The sequence below is a fragment of the Budorcas taxicolor genome, chromosome X, assembly GCF_023091745.1.
Source record: "Budorcas taxicolor isolate Tak-1 chromosome X, Takin1.1, whole genome shotgun sequence".
NCBI classification, from domain to species: Eukaryota; Metazoa; Chordata; class Mammalia; order Artiodactyla; family Bovidae; genus Budorcas; species Budorcas taxicolor.
In genome coordinates, this window is record NC_068935.1 from 135,317,247 (window position 1) to 135,335,948 (window position 18,702).

Consider the following 18,702-nt stretch of genomic DNA (forward strand, 5'->3'; position numbering starts at 1 on the left):
AGAAAGTGTGACCCTCGTGCCCATGAGGAACACGCCCACCCTGCTGCTTGGGGGTGGCTCGGTCTGTCGTAACAGCATGTTCAGGCTCACAGGCTGGCTGCCTGTCAGCCACTAGCTTCCTCAGTATGTGGTGTAAGATCACGGGCTCAGCAGTGGTAGCCCATGGAACTTGTGGGTCTCATCTGTGATGGTGAAAATGACCTGCAGGCAGACGGGGCACTGGGAGTGCTCACAGCCTGGCCCAGTGCTGCCCTGGGAACAGCATCCCAGGGCTTGAGTCAGTGGACACGAGCCCCAAGGCCAGCTGGGGCACTGTGGGTGGGTCTGGGGCCTCCCCAGCGGAAGCACTCAGTTGGAGGGGCCCCTGGGCCTGGAGGTTCCCAAGGGTTAGGACATCCTGAACAGGTTAGGCGAAGGGGACAAGGAACTGGAGGGGCTCAGGTGAGCCTCTGTCCACAGAGGGTGAGTCAGCCTGATCGTGGGGTTGGGTGGCGTGGGCGTGGAGTGGTCAAGGCTGGGGGCTTAGAGCAGGTGCCCATTGGGATTGGGGTGGGGCAGGTCGGCCTGCAGGTCAAAGTGCATCTCAGGGCTCCACCTATCTGGCCCTCATGCCCACATATGGGTAGAAGCTCTCCTGGCCCCTCTTCTGCCAGTAACCCTCAGTGTCAAAGGACAGCTTGCCAGTGAGCACCTTCATCTGGCCTGGTGTCAGGAGCCCAGGGCAGCGGTCGTCCAGGTTTGTGCAAGTGGAGAGGGGAGGGGGCAGTGCAGAGGGGCCCCCGGCTGGTCTCCTGGGTCTGTGTGCTTGGTGGTTGACTCAGACCAGGGTGAGCAGGGCCTGGATGGCTGCACAGCAGGGCAGTGCCCAGGAACCAAGGCTACACTGCCTCACTGTCCTAGGGAATCCCAGAGAAGGCAGAGAAGCTCCCCATCCACCCACAGCAATTATCATTTCATGTCTGACATGAACAGATTTTCTCTATGAGTAAGTGTACTTATTTACAAACTTAAATAAAGTGGGTTGTTCTAACCATACCACCCTGCCCTGGCAAGGGCCAGGAGCCATGTGTCCTGCCAATCCCCGGGAAGAATAGAAGGTGCCCACCCAGGGGGTCCCAATGGGGTTCTGGGTGGTGGTTAGGGGGTCAGCAGAGCGATTGCAGTGAGCAGACCTGTAGGTCTACGGAGGCTCCTCAGGACAATAGAGAGCATCAGGACCGGGAGGGGTGAAAGAGGAGTGGCCCTGCAGCCTAGGGCTGGGAATTGGGGTGAGGTAGGAGGGTTTGGCCTCTGGTAGAATTTCTGCTCCAGAAGGACTGGGGTTATTGTCTGTCTCCTCACAACTGTCCCGTGCCTGGAACACAATCTGGCCAGAGGCAGGTGCTAAGCAAATATCTGTCACTGAATGGACAGTCTGAGTGTGAAAGTGCACAGGCAAAGTGGCATCAGGCGGCAGACTGGGGGTTAACCAGATTAGGAGGCAGAGACGAGAGAGGCATACAGGGTTCCTGAGTATGGACTCCCAGCCCCCTTGGGCTCAGCTCCACCCAAGCCCATCTGTTCCCCAGACAATCGGTTTTTAACAGAAAACTCCCTCTGGCCTTCACTCACTTGCGTGACCTGCCCTACATAACGTAAAAAGCAGCTCCAAGCCTGTTCCCACCACCTGAGCCTGAAGCCTCTGAGGCCTTTTCCACCTCTGCTTGTGAGGTGATGCTGAGAGGCGAAGTGTTGGATGTGGTTTTGGGGTTTTCTCATTTGCGGAGCTCAGCTCCACCTGCAGGGCCGCCAATGCCTCCAGTGCCTCCAGTCGGGGCTGGTCGCTCTAGGCTCCTGTCCTTGGATGTTCCTGGTCCTGCTCCTCCAGCTTCTTCTCCCACTCCTGCGAGGACAGCTTCCCCTGCTCCTCCTCCGCCACCACTTCAACCTCCTCAATGGTCTTCCACCAGCAGCTGGAACACTTGCCGGACCACACCACTTCTCCCTCCTCCAGGGCCTCTCCTTCCTCCATTACCTTCCTGTTGAAGAAGGCAGCCTCCTCGACTGGTGGGCCACCTGCTGCCTGAGACATCCCTTATGGCCCCAGCGTGCCGGCAGGTCTCAGGGCTCCAGCACCCTGAATCGTCGGGCTCGCACTGAAATATACCCAGGTCTCCGTGAGCAGAGGACCCAGGGAAGGATGATGCCGACCAAGGTGCTTAATTTAGCCTGCCTCTGTGAGAAGCACCTGGGTCTCGCGTGCTGTAAGCAGAGCATCTCTGAATGAGACTAGGACACATGAAGGCCCCAAGACTCTACTCTCAGCCTGTCACCTGCTTCCCTCATGAAGTGAATCCAGGCTCTGAATCCAGGCTGCATGTGCCTGAGCTTCCCCACTGGGGAGAGGAGAGGGTCCTGGCCTCTACACTGATCTGCCTTCAGGCCTCACCTCCTGACCCCCTCACAACCTCTTTGTCTTGCCACTTACCTCTCATGGCAGGACCTTCCTCCTGGGGGTAATACTGCAGGGGATTGACTCACAGGCCCTCGCCAATGATCTGCTGGCTGCACAGCAGAGGACAGCCTATGATGACCAGCCCCAAGCCCTCTCATGGGCAGCCAAGAACCACAACACATATCGTCCATTCTGGGGAGGCCCAGATGGACCCCACCTCAGCAATCCTGTTACATCCTGGAGAGTTGTGGTCCAAGAATCAGTTGAGGAAGTTCACGTTGCTGGTGTCTGGCCTGAGGTTGGACACTCTCCATCCATCCTCACAGAAGCAATGGACCGGAGAGGACGTACATGCCCTATATCCTGAAGTAGGACAGGGGAGACAGGAAAGACTCAGGTAGGTGGTGCATCTGACTCCCTCTCCCACCCACCCACACCACCTTGGGAGCCAGGTCACACCAGCGATGCCAAAGTGGTACTCCTTAATGATCTCTCTGTTCTTGATGTACGGGTTTTCCCAAAAGGAAAATACCAGCTTACAGTGGGACTGGGGATGGCCTTGTTCCAGCCCCTGCCAGGACCGGCAGGATGGAAGTGTTGAAGGTGCAACAAGCTTCTAGGGTCCGCAGCTTGCCTGCCAGCCAGGCATCAGCATCTTCCGTTTTTCCTTTCCAAAGGCTCACGGCGAATGCACACACCCGGGTCATAGGATCCCCTGACCCCCACATGCCTGCCAGCTGCCAAACCCACCTGTCCAGAGGCTTCCTTTCTGCCCTTCAAAGCCACCATGGAGATAAGCAAGTCTTCATCTCGGTCACTGACCATGACAGGCATCTGGCGGTGGTTCATAATCTGTTCAAAGTCAAGGAACCAATCATGCCACATGCCGGGGAAGGATGAGTCTCAAGTAACAGGGTTACTCTCATGTAGAGCAAGGGCACCAGAACAGGCATCTGTAAGTACTACCTTTTGGGAGTACTTGTTTCCTTTCAGGACCACCTGTACTTCAGGCACAGACAAGTCATATAGGAGTACCACTTTGGCATCGCTGGTGCTCTGCAACTGGGTACTCCCGCTTGCCCAGCTGCCACACCGACATCCCCAGCCCCTGCCACACCAGGCGATGCTCTCATCCCTCTGGGTCCCCTATGGTCTTCTGGGACCCTTGTCAACATTCCCCGTGGGAGAATCTGTTTCTGACCACACTTGATGTATGCCTGGCATGTGTGTCCTGGGAAGTGCCATGTCAGTTGCCAGAAACTTCAGGATCTGCAGTCCCTGCAGCATGCATTCTCCGTACACAAGTGCCAGTGTCTGTGCATTTAGCAAGAGAGGCCTGGTTCTCTTCCTTGCGCCCTGTCTTCACAAGGGGTCGCATGGATGTACTGGCATCATCTGGCACACTGTCTCCAGTCAGTGATGACATCCATTCCCTGCCAAACTGTGTGGCTTCTATTCAGATGCGAGCCAAATTGAGCCTCCCATAGTCATTTGCTCAGACATGTACGGGTAGAAAGTTTCCCAGGTTCTGCTGGCACTGTGGCTGTGGAGATCACAGCTCCCACGAACCCCAATTCATTGCCCCCCAATTCCCTTGGCCTCCACACAGCTGGCGGGTTCCCTCACGTCCACCCCTCCTCCTGCTCCTGTTCCTTCTCATCCTCCTGAGCATCTGACCCCTGAGAAGCGACACTAAGGATACGGCTTTGGCCCACAAGCCAGGGATGCCCCGGATGATGGCACTTCTCTGACTCAAGGGACGCTTTCTCCTCTGATGGTTCTTCCTCTGGATCTGAAGATAGGCTTTGGGGTCTTTCTCATTCGTGGAGCTCATCTCCACTTGCAGGGCTGCCAACGCCTCCAGCGCCTCCAGTGGGGGCTGGTCGCTCTAGGCTCCTGTCCTTGGATGTTCCTGGCCCTGCTCCTCCAGCTTCTCCTCCCAGTCCTGCGAGGACAGCTTCTCCTGCTCCTCTTTCACCACCACTTCCACCTCCTCAATGATGTCTTCCATCAGCAGCTGGAACACTTGCCAGACCGCACCACCTCTCCCTCCTCCAGGGCCGTTCCTTCCTCCACTGCCTCCCCACTGAAGAAGGCAGCCTCCTCACCTGCTGGGCCACCTGCTGCCTGCGACGTCCCGGATGGCCCCAGTGCGGTGGCAGGTCTCAGGGCCTGTCACCCTGAGTCCTCATAGTCACACCGAGGAAGACCCAGGATCTCTGTGAGCAGCAGGACCCAAGAAAGGATGATGCCTACAAAGGTGATTAATTCAGCCTGCCTCTGTGAGAATCACCTGGGTCTCACATGCTGTAAACAGAATGTCTCTGAATGAGCCTAGTACACATGAAGCCCCAAGCCTCCAGTCTCAGCCTGTCACCTGTTTCTCGCATGACCTGAATCCAGGCTCTGCATCCAGGCTGCATCAGCCTGAGCTTCCCCACCTGGGAGAGGAGAGGGTCCTCCCTCGGCACGGATCTGCCTTCAGGCCTCATTGGTGATCCACTCACAAGCTCTGTGTCTTGTCACTTATGTCTCATGGCAGGACCTATGGATCTGCTGGCTGCACCGGGCAGGTCAGCATGGGACTGACCAGGCCCCGAGCCCTCCCTTGGCAGCCAAGAACCCCAACATCAATTGCCCCTTTGAGGAGGCCCAAAGGGACCCCACCTCAGCAATCGTGTTCCATCTCAGAGAGTTATGGTCCAACAGTTGAGCAAGTTCAGGCTCATGGTGACTGGCCTGAGGCTGGGAGCAATGCAGCCATCCTCACAGAAGCAGTGGACCAGAGTGGATATCTCAGGCACAGAAAGATCATTAAAGGGTACCACTTTGGCATCGCTGGTCCTCTGCATCTGGGTACACCCGCTTGCCCAGTCACCACAACGACATCCCCAGCCCCTGCCATACCACACAATGTGCTCCTCCCTCTGGGTCCCCCATGGTCCTCTGGGACCCTTGTTCTCATCCCACAAGGGAGGATTTGTTTCTGACAGATCCTGATGTATGCCTTTCATGTGTGTCCTGGGGGGTGGCATGTCAGTGGCCTGAAACTAGAGGATATAGTTCCCATGGCAGAAGAGGAAGAGAACTTTGTGTTTCTCTATGTGAGTGCAGAGATGGAAACTTAGCTGGGGAGCCTGTGTCGTGTGTGGGGTGGCAGTGCCATTTGCTAAAAAGGCATAGAAAGAAGGTGCCCCATGAAAAGAATGGAATATTGACATTTGCAGCAACATGGAAGGTATACTGTTAAGTAAAGTAACTCATACAGAGATAGACAAATACTGTATGATATCACTTAATGGAATCTAAAAACACCACAAAGTAGAGAATATAACAAAAATGGAGGCTCACAGATATAGAGAACAATCTACTGGTTAGCAGCAGGGAGGGGAAGAGGGAGGGGCAATACAGAGATGGGGGAGCGGGAGGCACAGCGTGTGAGGTGTAAGATGAGCTCAAGGATGGACTGTACAACATGGGGAATAGAGCCAGTAGTTTGTAATAACTATAAATGGAAAGCAAAGTTCACAATTGTATAATAAAAGAGAAAAGGAAAGAAAGAGGGGGGAGGAAGGAGGGAAGAAAGGAAGGAAAATAGTGGTGTTTTTGGAGGTCACAAAGCCAACACTGATTAGGCTGTTTTTAGCAAAGGAATTTCGGAGAAGGCAATGGCACCCCACTCCAGTACTCTTGCCTGGAAAATCCCATGGATGGAGGAGCCTGGAAGGCTGCAGTCCATGGGGTCGCTAAGAGTCGGACACAACTGAGCGACTTCACCTTCAATTTTCACTTTCATGCATTGGAGAAAGAAATGGCAACCCACTCCAGTGTTCTTGCCTGGAGAATCCCAGGGACGGGGGAGCCTGGTGGGCTGCTGTCTATGGGGTCCCACAGAGTCGGACACGACTGAAGCGACTTAGCAGCAGCAGCAGCAGCAGCAGCAGCAGCAGCAGCAGCAGCAGCAGCAGCAGCAGCAGCAGCAGCAGCAAATGAATTTATTTTGTTCACTTTATTTAAATGGAGGCTAATTACTTTACAATATTGTAGTGGTTTTTGCCATACTTGACATGAATCCATCACGGGTGTATATGTGTTCACCATCCTGAAGCCCCCTCCCACCTCCCTCCCCATCCCATCCCTCTGGATCATCCCAGTGCACCAGCCCCGAGCACCATGTCTCATGCATTGAACCTGGACTGGTGATCTGTTTCACATATGATAATATACATATTTCAATACTGTTCTCTCAGATCATCCCACCCTCGCCTTCTCCCACAGAGTCCACAAGAGTGATCTGTACATCTGTGTCTCTTTTGCTGTCTCGCATACAGGGTCATCATTACCATCATTCTAAATTCCATATATATGTGTTAGTATACTGTATTGGTGTTTTTCTTTCTGACTTACTTCACTCTGTATAATAGGCTCCAGTTTCATCCACCTCATTAGAACTGATTCAAATGCATTCTTTTTAATGGCTGCGTAATATTCCATTGTGTATATGTACCACTGCTTTCTTATCCATTCTTCTGCTGATGGACATCTGGGTTGCTTCCATTTCCTGACTATTGTAAACAGTGCTGTGATGAACATTGGGGTACACGTGTCTCTTTCAGTTCTGGTTTCCTTGGTGTGTATGCCCAGCAGTGGGATTGCTGGGTCATATGGCCATTCTATTTCCAGGTTTTTATGGAATCTCCACACTGTTCTCCATAGTGGCTGTACTTGTTTGCATTCCCACCAACAGTGTAAGAGGTGGGTTCCCTTTTCTCCACACCCTCTCCAGCATTTATTGTTTGTAGACTTTTGGATAGCAGCCATCCTGACTGGCGTGAGATGGTACCTCATTGTGGTTTTGATTTGCATTTCTCTGATAATGACTAATGTTGAGCATCATTTCATGTGTTTGTTAGCCATCTGTATGTCTTCTTCAGAGCAAAGGAATTTAGAATGGAGCAGTGGGCTCCCACAGGTGGGGCGGGGGGAGTAGCCCACATCCCGTGCAGGCAATTCTGGGGGGCATTGCCCACAAAGAGCTTTACTACAAGAATAAAACCAAGTAAATGCTGGTTCTGTTTTGATTACCACCTCCATTCTCCAGTATTCTAAAATAATGTCAGTAATTAAATACGTTTCCTCTGCAAAACCAAATTTTGTTAGTTTACGGTTTAAACGTTTGTTGTCATATATGTCAGGTTTTAACATTTATATATTATTCACAAGGTACAAAATTTCAGTGTACATATATACAAACGCACACACATATGTGTGTGTATATATATAGAAACGCACACACATATGTGTGTATGTGTGTGTGTATATATATATATACACACACACATATATATGTATATATTCATACAGCCGCAGTTTTAGTACTTATCTTTAAAAATTCATCATCTTCTATGAAGGGGTTCATTAAGAGAAGACCCTGTGAAACAATTGTCACCAACACAGTCTGCCATGGTTACCACTGCCCCATTCCACAGAGCATCCTTATTGGTTTGCAAGGCATTGAGGTCACTTCCTGCACAGCCTGCAGTCCCCAAGGGAATGTACTAATACACACCCCACATTAAAACAGTTGATTCTAAATACACAGTTATACCACAAAAATTGTCAATGTAAGGCACACAATGTGCTTTTATTTATGTCTAAATCTGTGAAACAAAGTATTCACTGCAAGGTACAAACTTTTTTAGTTTAAAAATTACAAAATCTTCCTATATTCGAACATAAAATATCCTGCTGAATTTGAAAACTATGTTTTAAATTGAAATTTATTCTTACTTGTCAGTTATTTTGAGACTATGGAGAAAATAAAATAAAATTACCTTCATTGGGGCTGCTAAATCTGTCTTTTTTGGATGTTTTTCTTAAAAATTCCCTTACAGTTTTACAGTATTAATTATATATAAAATGACCAATAGATTTTATACTATGTATGTTTTCTTGACATTTTTATTTTCTTTAATTTTTGAATGTAAGTAGAAAGTTTTTCTACTGAGTGCATATTAAAAATTATTCCTCTCTCTTGTGTGGAACACACTGTTAACACTACTGTTGGGAGACATTTTATTGCCTAAAATCTTTTATACTTAAGCTCCAGTGTCTAGGTTTTTTATAATTCAGCTCTACTGTCTAGGCTCTTTATAATTCAGCTCTACTGTCTAGGCATTTTGTTTCGTTTTGTTTAGGCTGAGAATTTTCTCATCTATTTCTAGTATCTTCAGAGTTTCTAGTAAGAAGGTGTGTCTGTTGTTGTTTAGTTGCTCATTCGTGTCCAACTCTTTGCCACCTCATGGACTGTAAGCACATCACTCTCCTCTGTCCATGGCGATTCTCCAGGCAAGAATGCTGGAGTGGGTTGCCATGCTCTCCTGCAGGGGATCTTCCTGACCCAGAGATGGAATTTGCATCCACTACAGCTCCTGCATTGCAGGTGGATTCTTTACCACTGAGCCAAAATATACCTTGTATACATGAAATCCACTTAAATTATGAAGATTCATAATCAGTGAAAAGTAAAGATGGAGAAACCCAAACAAGCATTTGTCTTTTACTAATTAATAATAAGAAAAACCCTTCATTTCACTGTGCCTTCATTTATTTTTTAATTTATTTTCTCATTGAAGGATGATTGCTTTCCAGAATTTTGTTGTTTTCTGTCAAACTTCAACATGACACTCTTTATTAACTCATAGTTTCTCTTCAATATCATCTTATCCTGTGTAAATAACTTCTTTTGGCATTTCTTATAGACTAGATATGTGCTGAGAATAAATTCCTTAATTTTTTGTTCATTTGAGAATATCTACTTCTCCTTTATTTTTGAAGGATGATATTCCTGGACACATAAGTTAAGTTCAGTGGTATTTTTAGAAAAACTTTTTATTTATTGACATGTTGTTCATGTACCATGAATTTACCAGCTAAACTGTATAATTCATTGGTTTGCAATTTATCCATAGGTTGCATAACCATAGCTGCTGCCTCATTCTAGAGTATTTTCATCACTCCAATGGAAAATATTGTCCAGTTGGCAGACATTTTCCATTTTCCCCTTCATCTGGCATCCATTCCTCTAATTTCTGTCTCCAGAGAATTACCTAATATGGGACTTATTTATTCACATGAACGGAATAATGCAATAGGCAGCCTTTTGTTCCTGGTTTCTTTTAATTAATGTAGTCATTTAAGAGCTACAGTATGTTATAGCATGTATAAGAACTCCATTCATTTGATGGCTGAATAATATTGCATTGCATGTTTTATTTATTTGATCACCAGTTGATGGACATTTGGGTCATTTCAACTTTTTTCCCCTTTTTTTTAGCTTATTTCTTTTTAATTTTTATTTTTAATTTAATAATTTTAAATTTTTAAATTTAATGACTTTTTCTGCATCTATTTAGGTTATCATATGATTTTTATCTTTCAGTTGGTTCGTATGATCTGTCACATTGATTGATTTGCATACATTGAAGAATCCTTGCTTCCCTGAAATAAACCCAACTTGATCATGGCGTATGAGCTTTTTGATGTGTTGTTGAATTCTGTTTGCTAAAAGTTTGTTGAGGATTATTTGCATCTGTTTTCATTAGTGATATTGGCCTGTAGTTTTCTTTTTTGGTCTTGTCATTGTCTGGTTTTGGTATCAGGATGACGGTAGCCTCGTTGAATGAGTCTGGAAGTGTTTCTTCCTCTACAATATTTTGAAATCGTTTTAGAGGATAGGCATTTGCTCATCTCTAAATGTTTGATAGAATCCACCTGTGAAGCCATCTGTTCCTGGGCTTTTGTCTTTTGTGAAATTTTTGTTCACAGCTTCGATTTAGAGCTTGTAATTGGGTTGTTCAAAATTTCTATTTCTTCCTGGTTCAGTCATGGAAGATTGAACTTTTCTGAGAATCTGTACATTTCTTCCAAGTTATCCATTTTATTGACATAGAATTATTCATAATAGTCTCCTATAATCCTTTGTATTTCTGCATTGGCTGTGGTAACCTCTCCTTTTTCATTTATAAGTTTGTTGAGTTGATTCTTCTCTCTTTTTTTCTTGATGAGTCTGGCTAAAGGTTTGTCAATTTTGTTTATCTTCTCAAGGAACCAGCTCTTAGTTTTATTCATCTTTACTATTCTTTCTTTCATTTCTTTTTCATTTATTTTTGTTTGGATCTTTATGATTTCTTTCCTTCTAGTAATGTTTGGGGTTTTTTTTTGGGGGGGGGGGTTCTTCTTTTTTTTTAGTTGTTTTAGGTGTAAATTGATATTGTCTGTTCAATGCTTTTCCTGTTTCTTGAGTTAGGATTGTATTGCTATAAACTTCCCTCTTAGAACTGCTTTTGCTGCATCCCATAGGTTTTGATTTGTCATATTTTCATTGTCATTTGTTGCTAGAAAATTTTTGATTTCTTCAGTAACCTGTTGGTTATTTAGACACATGTTCTTTTATTTCCATGTGTTTGTGTTTCTTACAGTTTTTTCCTTGTAATTGATATCTAGTCTTATAGTGTTGTGATCGGAGAAGATGCTTGATATAATTTCAGTTTTCTTAATTTTACTGAGGTTTCATTTGTGATGCAAGATGTGGTCTATCCTGGATAATGTTCCATGTGCACTTGAGAAGAAGGTGTAGTCTTCTGCGTTTGGATGGCATGTCTTGAAGATATCAATGAGATCCATCTCATCTCATGAATCATTTAAGAACTGTGTTTCCTCATTAATTTTCTGTTTTAATGATCTGTCCATTGGTGTGGGTGGGGTGTCAAAGTCTTCTACTATGATTGTGTTACTGTCAATTTCTCTTTTTATGTCTCTTAGTGTTTGGCTTATGTATTGAGGTGCTCCTAAGTTGGGTGCGTAGATATTTACAATTGTTATGTCTTTGTCTTGGATTGATCCTTTGGTCATTATGTAGTGTCCTTCCTTATCTCTTGTAATCTTCTGTAGTTTAGGGTCTGTTTTGTCTGATATGAGGATTGCTACTCCATCATTCTTTTGCTTCCCATTTGCATTGGAATATATTTTTCCATCCTCTCACTTTCAGTCTATATGTGTCTTTAGGTCTGAAGCGGATGGGTCTTTTTCTTTTAAATTAATTGGTTTATTTTAATTGGAGGCTAATTGCTTTACAATATTGTGGTGGTTTATGCATGCATTGACTTGAAAAAGCCATGGGTGTACATGTGTTTCCCATCCTGAACCCCCATCCCACCTCCCTCCCCATGCCATCCCTCACGGTTTTCCCAGTGCACTGGCTTTGAGTGCCCTGTTTCATGCATTGAAGTTGGACTGGTGATCTATTTCACATATGGTAATATGCATATTTGAATCCTAGTCTCTCAAATCATCCCACCCTGGCCTTCTCCCACAGAGTCCAAAAGTCTGTTCTTTATCTCTGTGTCTCTTTTGCTGTCCTGCATATAGGATCATTGTTACCATCTTTCTAAATTCCATATAAATGTGTTAATATACTCTATTGGTGTTTTTCTTTCTGACTTATTTCACTCTGTATAACAGGCTCCAGTTTCATCCACCTCATTAGAACTGATTCAAATGAGTAATATTCCATTGTGTATATGTACCACAGCTTTCTTATCCATTCATCTGCTGATGGACATCTAAGTTGCTTCCATGTCCTGGCTATTGTAAACAGTGCTGCAATGAACATTGGGGTACACGTGTCTCTTTCAGTTCTGGTTTCCTTGGTGTGTATGCCCAGCAGTGGGATTGCTGTGTCATATGGCAATTCTATCTCCAGTTTTTTAAGGAATTTCCACACTCTTCTCCATAGTGGCTGGACTAGTTTGCATTCCCACCAGCAGTGTCAGAGGGTTCCCTTTTCTCTGCAGCCTCTCCAGCATTTTTTGTTTATACACTTTCTGATAGCAGCCATTATGACCAGAGTGAGATGGTACCTCATGGTGCTTTTTATTTGCATTTCTCTGATAATGAGTGATGTTGAGCATCTTTTCATGTGTTTGTTAGCCATCATATGTTTTCTTTTGAGAAATGTCTGCTTAGTTCTTTGGCCCATTTTTTGATTGGGTCGTTTATTTTTCTGGTGTTGAGCTGCTTGCATATTTTTGAGATTAATTCTTTGTCAGTTGCTTCGTTTACTAATTTAAGTAAAGTCTAGAGTTTAAGTTATACTCTCTAAAACAATATTAAAAATACAAAGCAAAATCAATCACAAAAATTATTTTTTAAATATATGAAATTTTCTATATCAATTAGGGCCTTTTTTTGCAAGGTAATTGTAGGTTATAAAAATGAAAATTAAAGGAGTAACCAGTTCAGTTCAGTTCAGTTGCTCAGTCATGTCTGACTCTTTGTGACCCCATGAATCACAGCACGCCAGGCCTCCCTGTCCATCACCAACTCCCGGAGTTCACTCAAACTCATGTCCATCAAGTCTGTGATGCCATCCAGCCATCTCATACTCTGTCGTCGCCTTCTCTTCCTGCCCCCAATCCCTACCAGCATCAGGGTCTTTTCCAATGAGTCAACTCTTTGCATGAGGTGGCCAAAGTATTGGCCTCAGCATCAGTCCTTCCAGTGAACACCGAGGAGTGGTCTCCTTTAGGATGGACTGGTTGGATCTCCTTGCAGTCCAAGGGACTTGCAAGAGTCTTCTCCAGCACCACAGTTCAAAATCATCAATTCTTTGGCGCTCAGCTTTCTTCACAGTCCAACTCTCACATCCATACATGACCACTGGAAAAACCATAGCCTTGACTAGACGGACCTTAGTCGGCAAAGTAATGTCTCTGCTTTTGAATATGCTATCTAGGTTGGTCATAACTTTTCTTCCAAAGAGTAAGTGTCTTTTAATTTCATGGCTGCAGTCACCACCTGCAGTGATTTTGGAGCCCCCCAATATAAAGTCTGACACTGTTTCCCCATCTATTTCCCATGAAGTGATGGGACCAGATGCCATGATTTTAGTTTTCTGAATGTTGTGCTTTAAGCCAGCTTTTTCACTCTCCTCTTTCACTTTCAAGAGGCTTTTCAGTTCCTCTTCACTTTCTGCCATAAGGGTGGTGTCATCAGCATATCTGAGGTTATTGATATTTCTCCCGGCAATCTTGATTCCAGCTTGTGCTTCTTCCAGCCCAGCGTTTCTCACGATGTACTCTGGATAGAAGTTAAATAAGCAGGGTGACAATATACAGCCTTGATGTACTCCATTTCCTAAAGAAAATTAAAAATTTGATAATAGAAAAAATATATTTGAATTTCTCTGGAGCTGTTGTGTAGAGCGTGGGATGACTTCAATTTCAGATAGTTCTTTGTTCCAGCTTGTACTTTTTCTCAAGGTCTATAAGCCCCTTCCAATGCTTGGTCAATGTTAACTGCTGCTGCTGTTGCTAAGTCACTTTAGTTGTGTCCGACTCTGTGTGACCCCATGGATGGCAGCCCACCAGGCTGCCCCGTCCCTGGTATTCTCCAGGCAAGAACACTAGAGTGGGTTACCATTTCCTTCTCCAATGCATGAAAGTGAAAAGTGAAAGTGAAGTCGCTCAGTCGTGTTCGACCCTCAGCGACCCCATGGACTGCAGCGTTCCAGGCTCCTTCATCCATCGGATTTTCCAGGCAGGAGTACTGGAGTTGGGTGCCATTGCCTTCTCCGGTCAGTGTTAACTACAGGGTTTAATTGGTTGCACCTGTCACTCTCATAGCTGTTCCCTCTTCTTTGTTTATTTTGGCTTCCTATAAAAGCCAAAGCTTCCTCTTTGACTTCCTTTGCAAGTCTCTTCAGTGTCTAATTTCCTCCCTGACACAAGGGGGCAAAGGTGATCACTTATTTAGGCTCACTTGTTCAATTGTGCTGTGGGGAGGGAGGAACACTGTAAACAACTATCCCTGGCATGTGTTGGGGGAGTGCTCACAGTGTACGGACCACACTTGGTTTGCCCCAGCTCATGGTGGCATGTGCTTTCCAGGTCTGTGCTGCTCAGGCTCCAGGTTTCCCTGCAGGGTCACTATCCAAATCTGGCCCTGCCTTTTGGGCACTTCCCAGGTCTAAGCTACTCAGGTTCAGGTCCTTGGGTACTCAGCAAAGGCACAGACTCGGTTGGGCATGTGTTTTGTGACCTTCCCAGGTCTGAGCAGCTCAGCCAAAGAGGTGCTTGGTGAGCACACTGTCCCAGGTGGTCTGTGCACCTTAATCACCTCCCCAGTCCAGGCTGCTCAGTTTCCCGGGTGTGCTGTGAGAGAACTGTCTCAGGTGTATTGTGTGTCTCCCCTGGGGAGATGATCTCAGGCTGTGACCCTCCTGGCAGACGTCAACAGTCCAGGATCCTGGGAAGACATGGTTAGCAGCTGGGAACCTTCACACAGTTTGGTGGAGGATACAGTTCTCTGGGGCAGACGTTGCCCCTTGCCTTCCATCTCTAGCTGTCGCACACTTGCCTCTCTGCCTTTGGCGGTGGGGAGGGGCCTGTACACAGCCTGCGAGGTCTCCTTTGGTATTCACTCAATCCTTTGTTCTCCTTTCCAAGAGAATGAGCTGCCTTTCTGGGTGCCTTGTGTCCTCTGTCAGTATTCAGAAATTGTTTTGTGGAAGTTGCTCAACATTCAAATGATCTTTTGATGAATTTGTGAGGGGGAAAGTGGTCTCCCCATCCTATACCTCTGCCATCTTGGAACCACCCGCCTGGGTCTTGTTTTTGTGTCTATTCAATCAGCCTGTGTCTTTTGGTTGAGCATTTAATCCATTTACATTTAAAGTAATGATTGTTATATATGTTCCTATTGGCATTTTCTTACTTGTTTGGGGTTGAATTTGTAGATGTTTTTTCTTCTGTTGTATTTCTTGACTACATAAGTCCCTTTTACATGTTGTAAAACTGGATTTGTGGTAGTGAATTCTCTTACCTTTTGCTTGTCTGAACAGCTTTTGACGTCTCCATCAATTTTCAAGGAGATCCTTGCCAGGTACAGTAATTTTGATTGTAGATTGTCCCCTTTCAGTGCTTTAAATATATCCTGCCATTCCCTTATGGCCTGCAGAGTTTCTGTTGAAAGATGAGCTGTTAAACACATGGGTTTTCCATTGTATATTACTTGTTGCCTTTCCCTTGCTACTTTTAATGTTCTTTCTTCGTGTTTAATCTTTGTTAGTTTGATTAGTATGTGTCTTCGCATGTTTCTCCTTGGGTTTATCCTGTATGGGGCTGTTTGTACCTCTTGGACTTGATTGACTAATTCCTTTTCCATGTTGGGGGAATTTCCAACTATGTCTTCAAAAATTTTTTCATACCCTTTCTTTTTCTCTCTTCTTCTGGAACCCCTATAATTCAAATATTGGTGCATTTAATATTGTACCAGTGGTCTCTGAGACTATCCTCAGTTCTTTTCATTCTTTTTACCTTAGTTTGCTCTTCAGCAGTTGTTTCCAACATTTTACCTTCCAACTCACTGATCTGTTCTTCTGCTTCAGAGATTCTGCTATTGATTCCTTCTAAAGTATTTTTATTTCAGTAATTGTGTTGTTTGTCCATATATTTATTCTTTAATTCTCCTAGGTCTTTGTTAATTGATTCTTCCATTTTCTCCATTCTGTTTTCAAGGTTTTTCATCATCTTTACTATCATTCTACTGAATCATTTTTCTGACAGTTTGCCTATTTTCTCTTTATTTGGGCTTCTGTGTTTCTAGTTTGTTCCTTTATTTGTGTGTCAATTCTAGCCCTTTTCCTCATTTTTAAAAATAATATTGTGTTTGAGGACTCCTTTTCCCAAGCTTCAAAGTCGAGTTCTTTCTTCCTTTTGGTTTCTGCCCTCCTAAGGTTGGTCCAGTGGTTTGTATTAGCTTTGCATCAGGTGAGATTTATGCTGAGTTTTTTTTTTTTCCTTCTGATGTGCAGAGCTGAGTGAGGTGGTAATCCTGTCTGCTGATGATTGGGTTTGTATTTTTGTCTTGTTTGTTGTTTGGATGAGGTGTCCTACACTGGGTGATGCCAAGCCTTATATTCAAGTGGTTTCCATTGTGTGAGTTCTCACTATTTGATACTCACTACGGTTAGGAGTTCTCTGTATTATGCCCAGAGTCAGAGTCCCCAAAACTGAGAGAATAAGATGTCCACAGCAATGCAAAAGCATGAAGGGGTTTTATTTCTAGCTCGAGCTAGGGCTCCCGCCACATCCAACACAGTGGAGTGGAGCAAGGAGCCCCGAGCCCAGATTTACAGCAGTATTTATAGGTTTTAGAACAGAGAGTTGGCAAGGGCTGATTGGCTGCAGGAGTTTCCTAGTATTTACTAATTGGCTAATCTTTATTGGCTGCAGGGGCTTCCTGGTATTTACTAATTGGCTATTGGCTGCAGGGGGATGTCTTTTACGTCCTGATAAACTCAAACCAGGTTACGGGGAGTATGCTGATTAGACAAGTCCTGGCATCCGCAGGGATGACCTCACTGGGCAATGACTCAGCCTTTCCCATGAGTCCTACCTTAGTCCCTGAAGCCTATCATGGCGTTTGTTAGGTCCCAGATTCCCCCCTGTCCTTTGATCATGGAGAGGAATCCTCCTCTTCATTCTGAGACATTGCCTGATATTGTTGTCTCAGCATCATCACTTGAACTGTACTGATATGTTCTTTGTACAAAGGTTCAAGGTCGAAGAATAAATCTGGCCACCAAGTATTGGGGGGATTCCAGTAGTCGAATTGAGTACCTCATGGGTTAGTCCATTACAAAGCGTCCAGGTGATCTTAGCAGGTTGATGTGGGTTAGCACCAGCAGTTCCAGAGTGAAGGAGGGCCACCAACAGGAGAGTCAGGGGGATTTGTCTGGGGCCAGCTGGCGGACGAGCTTCATTTTTAAGGGGTTGGTGGGATGCAGTGTCGCCTTCCATTCTTTTTGGGTCTTTTCTTGTTCCTCTGGGGTGGCACGACACACGTGGTTGCAGTGCACCCAGGGTTCAATTCCGTCCACCTTTAGGGCAGTGGGGGTGGTAAGGAGAACAACATAGGGGCCCTTCCATCTTGGCTCTAAGGTTTTTGACTGGTGTCTCTTAACTCAGACCCAATCTCCTGGGCCCATATATGGGACGGGATTGTTCCTTTACTCTGGCCCTCATGAACTTCTTGTATCAGTGACCAGATATGTTTATGCACTTTACTTAAAGCCGGCATCTCTTGTCGGAATGTGCGTAGTGAGAGAGATGGTTTAGTCTTTCCCTCAAACACTGAACAAATGGGGGGTGGACCTCCATATACAATTTCAAAGGGAGTCAAACCTAGTTTATAGGGGGTATTGCACACCCGAAAAAGCGCAAAGGGAAGGAGGGTTACCCAGTCCCCTCCAGTCTCTATTGCCAGCTTTGTTAAAGTTTCTCTTAGGGTCCAATTCATTCTTTCTACTTGTCCTGAGCTCTGGGGACTGTACTCACAATGTAGCTTCCATTTGGTCCCCAGGGCTGAGACCAGTCCTTTAACAATTTTGCTCACAAATGCAGGTCCATCATCAGAGCCAATAGATGCCGGCAGCCCAAACCTAGGTATTATCTCTTCTAGGAGCTTCTTAGCCACTATTATTGCTGTCTCCTTTTTAGTGGGGTAAGCTTCTACCCACCCAGAAAACGTATCAACCGAAACTAACAGGTAACGATAGCCATACTTGCCTGGCCTTACCTCTGTAAAATCTATCTCTCAATGCTGTCCCGACCTTTCCCCCCGGTATCTTACACCTGTGTGCTGTCCTTTTCCCGGTCTCATCATCTGACAGGCCTTGCAGGTGCGGACTATGTCCTGTATGGTTTTCTTTTGTCAGGGAAACCGCAGCTGCGCTGCTTGTAGAAGCGTCAGAGTCTTCTCTCCCAAATGGGTGGTTTGATGTAAATGGGTACAGAGATGTCTACCCAGGTCGGCAGGAAGCAACAGATTGTCATCCTGGTCCCGATACCATCTGTCTTTGCCTGCAGGGCAGTTGGTGTTATCCTGCATCCTGCTTAAATCGGAGGGGGAGTATATGGGGCTTGGGGGTGGAGTCCCCATCCCTGGCGGTGGTAATCCTACAGCCAGCACACGAGCTTGGCAGTATCCAGCGGCCACCTTGCGGGCTGCTGCATCAGCAGCACGGTTGCCTCGGGCCCTGGCATCTTCTCCTTTCTGGTGTCCTGGGACATGTACTATGGATACCGCCCGGTGCAAGTGGACCGCTGCCAAGAGACTGTGTATTTCAGGTAGGTTCTTAATCTCTTTCCCCTCTGCCATCAAGAACCCCCATTCTTTATATATAGGGCCTTGAATATGCACGGTGC

General features: G+C 45.8%; 1 protein-coding gene across 1 annotated transcript in view; it reads right to left on the reverse strand.

Annotated features, from left to right (window-relative positions):
• Positions 1–4,322: 4,322 nt before the first annotated feature.
• The window catches only part of LOC128069676 (histone-lysine N-methyltransferase PRDM7-like), a 50,229-nt gene continuing 35,849 nt past the window's right edge, over positions 4,323–18,702 (reverse strand). Inside the window, exon 12 of the mRNA XM_052662787.1 lies at positions 4,323–4,451. Coding sequence (XP_052518747.1) covers positions 4,323–4,451 — 129 coding nt within the window. The remainder of the gene's footprint in view (positions 4,452–18,702) is intronic.